Source organism: Heptranchias perlo, chromosome 3 (assembly GCF_035084215.1).
Source record: "Heptranchias perlo isolate sHepPer1 chromosome 3, sHepPer1.hap1, whole genome shotgun sequence".
In the NCBI taxonomy this organism is placed as follows: domain Eukaryota; kingdom Metazoa; phylum Chordata; class Chondrichthyes; order Hexanchiformes; family Hexanchidae; genus Heptranchias; species Heptranchias perlo.
Window position 1 is genome coordinate 120,198,580 of NC_090327.1, and position 12,815 is coordinate 120,211,394.

The 12,815-nt window shown below is 46.0% G+C and overlaps 1 protein-coding gene across 1 annotated transcript in view; it reads left to right on the top strand.

Moving 5' to 3' along the window:
• The window catches only part of LOC137308707 (fibrocystin-L-like), a 196,161-nt gene that overhangs the window by 46,612 nt on the left and 136,734 nt on the right, over window positions 1-12,815 (top strand). The window contains exons 15-19 of the mRNA XM_067977269.1: window positions 1,415-1,574; window positions 3,173-3,308; window positions 10,452-10,595; window positions 11,046-11,203; window positions 12,057-12,167. Of these exons, the coding sequence (XP_067833370.1) occupies window positions 1,415-1,574; window positions 3,173-3,308; window positions 10,452-10,595; window positions 11,046-11,203; window positions 12,057-12,167 (709 nt within the window). The remainder of the gene's footprint in view (window positions 1-1,414; window positions 1,575-3,172; window positions 3,309-10,451; window positions 10,596-11,045; window positions 11,204-12,056; window positions 12,168-12,815) is intronic.

Below are 12,815 nucleotides of genomic sequence, written 5' to 3' on the forward strand. Positions count from 1 at the left end.
CTTTTGGGGCACTTAACTCTTGACTTTATGTAAACACAGAGGGGCTGTTTTTCACTGTTTGCGGGGGTGGAAACTGGAGGCACTGGATCAACAGTCAATGGAAACCCCCGTTTGAGGGTACAATTGGTTTCAGCCGCATTTCCGGCAAAGTTAGAATAGTAGAGCGGGAACAGCTTTGAGGAAATTCACGGCCAAGGAATCATCAATTTACGATTGGCACTAAGAGAGGGAGAAGAGAGGTTGGGAGAAATTTCTTTATGCAGAGGGTTGTTGCACCATGGAGAGACCCGGGCAGCAGGATTAGTTTTAGATTGCTCTAGCAAAGAGCTGGCACAGACACACAGGGCCAAATGGCCGCCTCCTGTGCTTTGGCTCTAGGTCGGTTTTACTTTGAGCAATAAATGTTGGCCAGGACACTGGGAAACTCTCTGCTCCTCTTCGAATAGTGCCATGGGATTTTTCTTTACATCCACTTGAACAGGTTTAACGTCTAATCTGAAAGACGGCACCTCCGACAATGCAGCACCCCCTCAGCCTTGATTAAGGACCCAATGTGCAATACCAGCACACAAACCTGTGCTCCAGGAGAATCCAGCTGAACTTAGAAATGCGCTCCCACATCTATTGTTCTGATTGATGGAGCCGAACCCACTGCGATAGTTTTCAATCTTGCCGTCTCGGAGGTAATCTGGCGGAACGGATCACCCAATGAAATGAGTGGAAATGAAAATGGGGCGGGTTCTATCACGGAGGGTGGTGCGCACCATCAGATTACTGCCCTTGGGGGGGGGGGGGGGGGGGTGGTAAAAATAACCCTCCGCCATATCCCTGCTCGTTGAATCACCCGTGAAATAGTTTCTATTTTTGGAAGGATGTTTAGACCGTTAAAGGGGTCAAAAAGAAAAAGTGTGAACATTGAAACCTGAAGCAGAAACCAACACTGGAAGTTGGTGTGGGCAGGGAGAGCAGCTCCTACACAGCAGGCCAATCAGGGTCTAAAGGGGAACCATAAGCAGTGTTGAAACATGAACCTTCCTTTGAATGAGACATTCAGTTCAGGCCGATTTTAAAGATCCTATGGCACTATTCGAAGAGGAGCAGGGAGTTCTCCCGGTGTCCTGGCCAACATTCCTCCCTCAATCAACACCACCAAAAACATTAACTGGCCATTCATCTCATCGCTGTTACTGGGATCTTGCTGTGTGCAAGATGGCTGATACGTTTGCCTACAAAACAACAGTCAGTGTAAAGCACTTTGAGACGTCACTGCGAGGTGTGATGAAGTGCAGTGTAAACGTAGGCCTTTCAGACCTTTCATTTTTCTAGTGCAGAATGAGCTCCCGTACTTTGCCTGAGTTTTGTTTTTAATTCTTTGAAGACTGACCACAAACTGTGTATTTTTTTGACTCCACAGATATTACACTGAAGTGGTGCTGCAGGAAAACACTGAGTCTTCCTTTGTTGAAGTCGGTATGTACAGGGAGAGCAGCTCCTACACAGAACAACAGACAGGAGACGCTGTCAGCGAAGCCCAGAGCATCAGATCACATTCCAAAGTTGTCCACGAGAAACAGGTCAGTCCCGAATTTCTAATTCCCATTAGCGCAGCTCCCTTTCTGGAAGGTAGTCAGATTGAGGAGGTAACGGGAACAGAAAATATGGGGTGGGGGAGAGGGGGTCATTCTCACCATCACCGCTGGGGAAGTAATCTGGCAGAGACAATCGCCTACCCGAGAGGTCCTGAAAACCAATTCCAGGGACGCCCCTCCCATCCCTGGCTGAGATATGATAACTCAGCACAGAACACAAGATCAAACCTGGGATCCCCCCATTTACTGTGTGTTTCACTGCTACTGAGTCGTGTCATTCCCCAGCTTGTCAGTGGGGAGCGCCAGGATGGAAATGTAAACCTGCCGGGTTTTATAATGGGCGGATGATCCACACAGTGATGACAATATGGTTTCCCCGCTTCTGCTGCTGAAATGTCTCTGTTTTCTTGCCTGGCCCAGGAGATCACATGACTGGGGTGTGTGGGGGGTGGGTGGGTGCGAGGGCAGGTGATGTTGTGCAGAAGTTACACCCTGCCAAGAGGGGAGAGGCACGATAAACCAACTGGTCTTTTTCTGTCCTTTATCGGATAGGTCAAAAGTTACGGTCTGTCCACCTGTTGAATTCTGCCCCCGGGGGGCAGATTCTTCAGCCACTCACTCAGGAAGAGGAGCTGAGGTGGTTTCCCAATGCCTTTCTCACAGTTTTTATCTTCAGAGAAGCTTCTCCTGGGTGGGCTGCAATCGAGGATAAAGAGGCCCACCTAACCCTTACAATGGTGGGGGGGGGGGGCACCTTCACCCATTGGGCCTGAGTCCCTCCACTCTACAACACCCCAGAATTCAGAGCCAGTGCTCTGGTTTCTACTTGCCAGGACTGTCTGGAGTGGGGCTCAAACCCTTCACCTTCTGATTCAGAGGCAGGAATCCTATCACTGAGCTAGTGGTCACTCTGCCCAGATGCAAGTCCCCTGTTGGATGTCAACCCAGTATTTAGAAGCCAAGGTTTAGTCTCCACTTGCCAGGACTATCTGGAGTGGGACTTGAACCCTTTACCTTCTGACTTGGAGGTAGGAATCCTACCCCTGAGCTAAAGGCTCACTCCAAAAAATTACTGTTGATTACTGAAAACAAATAAATCCAGATTAGAAGTTAGCCTGTTCTCTACCTACACATATCATTGTTAAAAAGTAAAATATATTAACAGCACTGCCATTATACTGAGGATTGTAAGAAGATTATAAAGGATTGATGCAAAAAATGATCTTTGCTTTTCCGGTTACTTGTTGTTTCCCTTCCCCTGCCCCGAATTTCCATCCCTCCTTTCATAAACCCAATGAGGTCTTGTTTTAGGGAAGTTCCATAATTGCCAGGTACCATCCAGTATCTCATCCAACAAACCAGAATATGAGCCTAGTCTATGCAACATGTCCTCATCGTTTAACCTTGTCAGTTCCAGTATCATTCTGGTGAATCTGAGCTGCACCCCCTCCGAGGCCAATATATCCTTCCTATTATGATGAGTTTTTCTTCATTTAATTCTATGAATAAAAGAGTATCATTCTCCTTTATTTGACGTTTGTTGCTAGCTTTATTTTAGCACCTGTTTGATTTTACAATTTTAGATCCTGACCTTGGGGAACTGGACATTGGGAAGTGCAGTCAGTGAGGTTCAGACAATCACTGTCACCAGTCCTTGCTGGGAGTCCAGTGCCTGCTCGAATCACTGGTACAGGCTCACCCTCAATCAGGAGTACACAGGTACAGTACTGGCAAATACATATGGGCTCAATTAGCCACCTCCTCTGAGCTTTGCATTACCTCCTCCAGCCCTACAACCCTCCAAGATCTCTGCATTCCTCCAACTCTGGCCTCTTGCGCATCCCCGCTTTCCTTTGCTCTACCATTGGCGGCCATGCCTTCCGCTGCCTAGGCCCTAAATTCTGGAATTCCCTCCCAAAACCTCTCCACCCGCTCTCTCCTCCTTTTAAGAGGCTTCTTAAAACCTACCTCTTTGACCTGTCTGAATGTCTCCTTATGTGGCTCGGTGTCAAATTTTGTCTGATAATGCTCCTCTGAAGTGCCTTGGGGATGTTTTACTGTGTAAAAGATGCTATATAAATGCAAGTTGTTGTTGCTCCGAGCAGTTTGCTGGGGTTTTCTACAGGGACCTGTTAAAGACCTCCTGCACCCAGTGTGTGGAGACATGATGTGACCTTGAATAACAGAGTCCAGGAAGGGCCCTAAAGTGCGTTTATGCTTCATTGGTCTTAAAGTCTGGGTGTCAGGAGAGTGCTGTCTGTCCACCGTTCGACTATGCTGGCACGCCTCTATGGTGTCAGCCTCGGTGTAGGTCTGCTGCGGAATTTGGCCGTGCCGTTTTCAAGACTGCAGTGTGAAGTATTGACGTCTGTCACATCCGACATTATGGAGTCAGCCCATGGACGTGCTGACTCTGATTCTGTGGGGTGGAATTTCGGTCTGGGCCCGTTTCCGATGCGGTGCAGCCAGCGCTCTCCCGACCTGAGAGTGCCCCGAGGCCAGCCCGAAATTGGGGCTCGGGCCTTGGTAACGTTTTAAACTTGAGCCACCGGCGCCTGTCGCGGCTCCACTGGCAGCTTGCGCATCCGAGGGGCTCGAAAGTCGACCAGCTTCCCTCACTGGCAGTGGCCCTGGGGTGGGGGTGGGTTGGTGGGTGGTGGGGTGGAGTAGACAACGGGAGAGTTGGGGAGGGGAATCATCACGATGACTGGAGCTAGGGGAGCTCACCTTCTTCTCCTAGCTTCACGGGAAGGTTTTTTGGGCTCAAGCAATTTTCCAGGTATCCCTGGCGGACGTTAGGCCTCTTATGTTGAACGAGGTGCCTAACGCCTGTTTCAGGCCCGTTGGCAAAAATTGGACAACGCAGATTCCAGGAGTCTGCTCCACCCTGGATTCTTCAGCGGCCCCCTACCAAGAGGTAAGATTGTTAAAAAAAAACGTTCCTGTGAAACCTGGGGGAGCAGGAAACTCCACACTATCCTGATCATCCACCCCCTTCTTTCAGTCGTTAATACAGGTGCCAGGCTGTGAGATATTTCACGACGCGCAGAGCTTCCAATTTCAGTTTGGTACTCGCAAGGTGCCTTTTTCATTTGCAACTCGACATTAGTTATCTGGAAGACATTGGTACAGTAAATCTGATCAACTGACAAAACAGTAATGGTGAAATCACAGAAATATTTTCATAATTTTGAACACAAATGACAAAGTGAATGAAGGGTTTTGATAGAGTAGATAGAGAGAAGTTGTTTCACTGGCAGGAGGGTTGGTAACCAGAGGGCACAGATTTGAGATAATTGGCAAAAGAACCCGTGGGGAGATGAGGAGAAATATCTTTTACGCCGTGGGTTGTTAAGATCAGGAATTCACAGCCTGAAAGGATGGGGGAAGCAGATTCAATAGTAACTGAAAGGGAATTGGATAAATACTTGAAAAGGAAAAATTTGCAGAGCTATGGGAAAAGAGCAGGGGAGTGGGACTAACTGGATAATTCAAAGAGTCAGCACAGGCCTCCTTCTGTGCTGTAAGATTCTAAGATTCTAATTGTTAACACAATCCATTTTGGAGATGTTTGCCTGGACAGATGCGGTACAGCCATTATCTTCTGATTGAGCTGGGTATTGTTGGGTCTGTGTTCTGATTGAGCTGGGTATTGTTGGGTCTGTGTTCTGATTGAGCTGGTTATTTTTGGGTCTGTGTTCTGATTGAGCTGGGTATTGTTGAGTCCGTGTTCTGATTGAGCTGGGTATTGTTGAGTCTGTGTTCTGATTGAGCTGGTTATTTTTGGGTCTGTGTTCTGATTGAGCTGGGTATTGTTGAGTCCGTGTTCTGATTGAGCTCGGTATTGTTGGGTCCGTGTTCTGATTGAGCTGGGTATTGACTGGTCCGTGTTCTGATTGAGCTGGGTATTGTTGGGTCTGTGTTCTGATTGAGCTGGGTATTGTTGGGTCTGTGTTCTGATTGAGCTGGGTATTGTTGGGTCCGTGTTCTGATTGAGCTGGGTATTGTTGGGTCTGTGTTCTGATTGAGCTGGGTATTGTTGGGTCTGTGTTCTGATTGAGCTGGGTATTGTTGGGTCTGTGTTCTGATTGAGCTGGGTATTGTTGGGTCTGTGTTCTGATTGAGCTCTGTATTGTTGAGTCCGTGTTCTGATTGAGCTGGGTATTGATGGGTCTGTGTTCTGATGGAGCTCGGTATTATTGGGTCTGTGTTCTGATTGAGCTGGGTATTGACTGGTCTGTGTTCTGATTGAGCTGGGTATTGTTGGGTCCGTGTTCTGATTGAGCTGGGTATTGTTGGGTCTGTGTTCTGATTGAGCTTGGTATTGTTGGGTCTGTGTTCTGATTGAGCTGGGTATTGTTAGGTCCGTGTTCTGATTGAGCTGGGTATTGTTGGGTCCGTGTTCTGATTGAGCTGGGTATTGTTGGGTCTTTGTTCTGATTGAGCTGGGTATTGTTGGGTCTGTGTTCTGATTAAGCTCGGTATTGTTGGGTCTGTGTTCTGATTGAGCTGGGTATTGTTGAGTCCGTGTTCTGATTGAGCTCGGTATTGTTGGGTCCGTGTTCTGATTGAGCTGGGTATTGTTGGGTCTGTGTTCTGATTGAGCTGGGTATTGTTGGGTCTTTGTTCTGATTGAGCTGGGTATTGTTGCGTCTGTGTTCTGATTAAGCTGGGTATTGTTGGGTCTGTGTTCTGATTGAGCTGGGTATTGTTGGGTCCGTGTTCTGATTGAGCTGGGTATTGTTGGGTCCGTGTTCCGATTAAGCTCGGTATTGTTGAGTCCGTGTTCTGATTGAGCTGGGTATTGTTGGGTCCGTGTTCTGATTGAGCTCGGTATTGTTGAGTCCGTGTTCTGATTGAGCTCGGTATTGTTGGGTCCGTGTTCTGATTGAGCTGGGTATTGTTGGGTCCGTGTTCTGATTGAGCTGGGTATTGTTGGGTCTTTGTTCTGATTGAGCTGGGTATTGTTGGGTCTGTGTTCTGATTGAGCTGGGTATTGTTGGGTCCGTGTTCTGATTGAGCTCGGTATTGTTGGGTCCGTGTTCTGATTAAGCTGGGTATTGTTGGGTCTGTGTTCTGATTGAGCTGGGTATTGTTGGGTCTGTGTTCTGATTGAGCTGGGTATTGTTGGGTCTGTGTTCTGATTAAGCTGGGTTTTGTTGGGTCTGTGTTCTGATTAAGCTGGGTATTGTTGGGTCTGTGTTCTGATTGAGCTCGGTATTGTTGGGTCCGTGTTCTGATTAAGCTGGGTATGGTTGGGTCTGTGTTCTGATTGAGCTGGGCATTGTTGGGTCTGTGTTCTGATTGAGCTCGGTATTGTTGGGTCCGTGTTCTGATTGAGCTGGGTATTGTTGGGTCTGTGTTCTGATTGAGCTGGGTATTGTTGGGTCTGTGTTCTGATTAAGCTGGGTTTTGTTGGGTCTGTGTTCTGATTAAGCTGGGTATTGTTGGGTCTGTGTTCTGATTGAGCTCGGTATTGTTGGGTCCGTGTTCTGATTAAGCTGGGTATTGTTGGGTCTGTGTTCTGATTGAGCTGGGTATTGTTGGGTATGTGTTCTGATTGAGCTGGGTATTGTTGGGTCTGTGTTCTGATTAAGCTGGGTTTTGTTGGGTCTGTGTTCTGATTAAGCTGGGTATTGTTGGGTCTGTGTTCTGATTAAGCTGGGTATTGTTGGGTCTGTGTTCTGATTGAGCTCGGTATTGTTGGGTCTGTGTTCTGATTGAGCTGGGTATTGTTGGGTCTGTGTTCTGATTAAGCTGGGTATTGTTGGGTCTGTGTTCTGATTGAGCTCGGTATTGTTGGGTCTGTGTTCTGATTGAGCTGGGTATTGTTGGGTCTGTGTTCTGATTAAGCAGGGTATTGTTGGGTCTGTGTTCTGATTAAGCTGGGTATTGTTGCGTCTGTGTTCTGATTGAGCTCGGTATTGTTGGGTCTGTGTTCTGATTGAGCTCGGTATTGTTGGGTCTGTGTTCTGATTGAGCTGGGTATTGTTGGGTCTGTGTTCTGATTGAGCTGGGTATTGTTGGGTCTGTGTTCTGATTGAGCTGGGTATTGTTGGGTCTGTGTTCTGATTGAGCTGGGTATTGTTGGGTCTGTGTTCTGATTGAGCTGGGTATTGTTGGGTCTGTGTTCTGATTGAGCTGGGTATTGTTGGGTCTGTGTTCTGATTGAGCTCGGTATTGTTGGGTCTGTGTTCTGATTGAGCTGGGTATTGTTGGGTCTGTGTTCTGATTGAGCTGGGTATTGTTGGGTCTGTGTTCTGATTGAGCTGGGTTTTGTTGGGTCCGTGTTCTGATTGAGCTGGGTATTGTTGGGTCTGTGTTCTGATTGAGCTGGGTATTGTTGGGTCTGTGTTCTGATTGAGCTGGGTTTTGTTGGGTCCGTGTTCTGATTGAGCTGGGTATTGTTGGGTCTGTGTTCTGATTGAGCTGGGTATTGTTGGGTCTGTGTTCTGATTGAGCTCGGTATTGTTGGGTCCGTGTTCTGATTGAGCTGGGTTTTGTTGGGTCTGTGTTCTGATTGAGCTCGGTATTGTTGGGTCTGTGTTCTGATTGAGCTCGGTATTGTTGGGTCTGTGTTCTGATTGAGCTCGGTATTGTTGGGTCTGTGTTCTGATTGAGCTCGGTATTGTTGGGTCTGTGTTCTGATTGAGCTCGGTATTGTTGGGTCCGTGTTCTGATTGAGCTGGGTATTGTTGGGTCTGTGTTCTGATTGAGCTGGGTATTGTTGGGTCTGTGTTCTGATTGAGCTGGGTATTGTTGGGTCTGTGTTCTGATTGAGCTGGGTATTGTTGGGTCTGTGTTCTGATTGAGCTCGGTATTGTTGGGTCTGTGTTCTGATTGAGCTGGGTATTGTTGGGTCTGTGTTCTGATTGAGCTGGGTATTGTTGGGTCTGTGTTCTGATTGAGCTGGGTATTGTTGGGTCTGTGTTCTGATTGAGCTCGGTATTGTTGGGTCTGTGTTCTGATTGAGCTGGGTATTGTTGGGTCTGTGTTCTGATTGAGCTGGGTATTGTTGGGTCTGTGTTCTGATTGAGCTCGGTATTGTTGGGTCTGTGTTCTGATTGAGCTCGGTATTGTTGGGTCTGTGTTCTGATTGAGCTGGGTATTGTTGGGTCTGTGTTCTGATTGAGCTCGGTATTGTTGGGTCTGTGTTCTGATTGAGCTCGGTATTGTTGGGTCTGTGTTCTGATTGAGCTCGGTATTGTTGGGTCTGTGTTCTGATTGAGCTCGGTATTGTTGGGTCTGTGTTCTGATTGAGCTGGGTATTGTTGGGTCCGTGTTCTGATTGAGCTGGGTATTGTTGGGTCTGTGTTCTGATTAAGCTGGGTATTGTTGGGACTGTGTTCTGATTGAGCTGGGTATTGTTGGGTCTGTGTTCTGATTAAGCTGGGTATTGTTGGGTCCGTGTTCTGATTGAGCTCGGTATTGTTGGGTCCGTGTTCTGATTGAGCTCGGTATTGTTGGGTCTGTGTTCTGATTGAGCTCGGTATTGTTGGGTCTGTGTTCTGATTGAGCTGGGTATTGTTGGGTCCGTGTTCTGATTGAGCTGGGTATTGTTGGGTCTGTGTTCTGATTGAGCTCGGTATTGTTGGGTCTGTGTTCTGATTGAGCTGGGTATTGTTGGGTCCGTGTTCTGATTGAGCTCGGTATTGTTGGGTCCGTGTTCTGATTGAGCTGGGTATTGTTGGGTCCGTGTTCTGATTGAGCTCGGTATTGTTGGGTCCGTGTTCTGATTGAGCTCGGTATTGTTGGGTCTGTGTTCTGATTGAGCTGGGTATTGTTGGGGATTTTGTAATTTGGCACTTTGTGTTCCTGCTATTATTTTCAATGTGGTGCTCAGCTGGTCCCGCTGGAGTACTTTGACTGGAATACGCTCTTGTGAGCTCTTTATAGCGCTCTAATATCAAGGCCCACTTACATCCGGACTAAAAGCCCGTCAGTTGTGGATACTGGGATTTGATATTGAACATTGCCTGTAAGCACTAATTCCACCATTCTAGTCCTAATGAACTTTATTGGATCTTAATGACTTTACCGATAAACATACTATCGAGCAGAGGCTCCAAACTGCTGGTAATTAGGGCACGAGTACATTTACTATAAGAATATATCTTTCAATGAATGTTAAATATACCCAATTGTTAACATCCACAGACAGACCTAGTCCTAAATATCTGTGGTATTATTGGAAGCAAATTAGATAGAATTTGGACTCTGAATTATTTATTGATTGGTTAACTTCTGGCCTCGCTGTGGCAGGGGATCAACTGGCAAGTTTGTGACCCATACAAATCTCTGTCTATATAAGGTGGATATAATAGAACATGTTAAAGGGCTCTTTTAAGTGTTAAGCTGGGCTCCGCATGCTTGTTTCTGAGTTAGGAGGTGTGGGTGCATGTAATCTAGGCTGGCACTCGCTACTGTCTTTTGAATGAGATGTTAAATCAAGACCCTGTGTGTCTGTTCCAGCCGATGTAAAAGGTCCCATTTGAAGAAGAGCAGGGAGTTCTCCTGGTGTCGTGGTCAATATTCATCCTTCAATCAATGCCACCAAAACAGATTATCTGGTCATGTATCTAATTTACTGTTTGTGAGATCTTGCTGTGTACAAGTTGGCTGCCATGTTTACCTACAAAACAACATTTAAAAAGTAATTAATCTGGGTGTGAAGGACTTTGGGACATCCTGAGGATGTGAAGGGCACTATATAAATGCAAGTTCTTTTCCTTTATATATTCTGGGTGTAATAATACATTCCCCGTTCTAAGATTTAGGCCTATGGATAATTGCTCAAGCAGATCATTTTGTTTATTTTGAGGTGTTAATTATGGACTTACCCCCACCCCCCCCCCCCCTCAGGTCTTCTTCCTGTGGATGCTTCAGCCAATCAGATTCAGCTAGCTTTAAATGATCTTTGGTCAATTAGACCTGATGAAGTTGAGGTGAAGAGTATGAAGAACAGACAAGGCTTTAACTACACCGTGACCTTCATCTCGACTAGAGGTAAGGTACCTCTCAGCCCAATCACTCACTCTCGATGTTTCTTCACAGAGGGGGATAAAATGGATGGCTCATTGACACAGTGCAGCTTGAATTTATTCTTCAGGAACTTGTGTTTGATTCTTTGTTCAGACTTGACTGTGAAGACAGTCCGCTGCTGAAAATGCTCAGCTGCTGGGTGTCACTCAATGGAAACCTTCCTTTCTTATTTCTTTCCACCCCCACTCATGTTTTCTCCTCCCACCGTCTAAAGCTGGTGACTCCTGCTGTTCGATGGGTGCTCTGCTACCTCATGTGAGTGTTCATGTGTAAGTCAGGAGAGGAAGTGTCACCAGGATACTCAACTGAGGGGAAAGATCATACCTGAGCCCAACCCAATATCCACATGATAAAATCAAATGGAATCAAAACAATGTCCCTTTTTAACATTTATTTCAAATTGTTCTTGTACAGGGGACTTCGATTTACTCCGATATGAGGTTTTGGGAGGAAGTAATGTCACCATTGAAGTGGTGGAACAAACCAAAGGGAGGCCCAGCATGGAAACCTTTACACTGACCCTGGATGGGGTCAATTCTAGGCCCCTTTCATATACAGCAACTGCTAATGAGGTTTGTCCCGTCGGGTGTTGTGCATCTGTTTCCTGAGTTTATTTGCAGTATAGTTCACGATTGCACAATGCTTACTATATTGCAGTTAGTGGCCATTATGTTCCATTAATATCAACAGTATAATGACTTGGAATGGTGTGCTGGGTGGGGTACAAACCCAGGCAAAAACTCAGGAGTCAGAGGCAGTTGGATGCCCTAACTTTCTGCTGCGAGTTTAATGGGCATTTAATGTGCAAATGCAGCAATTCCTTGAAACTCACGGGGAGGTTGAGGGCGAGATGCCGTTATCACGAGGCTAATGGCGGAGTGGCGCAAATCGTCCGGTAACTTGTGGCAATTGGCAACTCACAGGGTATCTCTTCCTCGCCACAAGTTGCCGGACGATTTACACAACAATAACAGCGAGCGCCATTAAACTCGCCGTTATTTTCCCAGCAAATTCTGTCCCAATTTCTGCATTTGTAAGAAAATGAATCATGTTTCTTGGAAATAACCTTACTGTAATTGTGTAGTAATACGACCTAGTGCTTTAATTCTTATCCTTGGGTACTTATACTTAGAAAAGAAACAAATTCAGCAATCAAAGTTGAAGTCTACTTTTGATTCTTTCGAATGGAGCTCTTGGCTCAACACCCTTAGCTGATGAATGGTTTTATGTGCATCAGACTTCTGTAATTTCATGTGCATTCGCTATTGCCCATTTTGTTTTATCGTCCAATACAAATTTATAGCCCACTGAGTCAAAGAAAAGGGCTAAAAGATGGAGAGAAGCTGAGGCTAACTTGCCCAACACCATTACATCAAGATAAGTAAGAATCTTCAGGATTATGCTCATTAAAATATTTCATTACAGGTCAAAGCCGCTTTAGAAGAATTAATGGGTGTAAAATGTCCAGACCACATAGCTGGCTACACAGAGGGATATGCAGTCAAATATTTCAATGATTTTGAAAAAGGCTTATACGTGGTAAGTATTCAAAATAAAAATCAATAACAAATCAAATCTCACTTTCAATATATTACACAATACCCTGAGAACAAATTATTTTTTCTGTATACCTGCCCGTTATACACCCCGTTGGTTATACTCTTGCCTGTTATACACCCTCCCATTATTCTCCCGCCCGTTATACACTCCGCCCGTTATACACTCCGCAGTTCTATATTCGCCCGTTAGTCTCCCTTGCCCGTTAGTCTCTCCTGCCCATTATACTTCCTACTCATGTCCGTTATACTCATCCGCTCTACACCCCACCCACCGTATACCCCGCCCGCTCTTTATATGCACCCCACCCTTTATATACACTTCCAGTCATGTCTAACCCTAACCCCACTTGATTAGTATGAACGGCTAATCTGCTACGTGCATTTTTCTGCCCACACCAATTTTAAATATTATACCTTGGTTTTTTGTAATGTGAAGTAAAGGTACGTCAAGTAGTGCCATACAACTGATTACCATGCTGCTTGAATAACTAATATCAAGTTAAGCCCAATGTTAAAAATAAATTGTAATTTTATTTTTCAACCTTGGGATGTAGTCATCGCTGGCAAGGCCATCAATTACTGCCCATCCCTAGTTGCCTGATAAGATGGTGATACAACTGAGCAG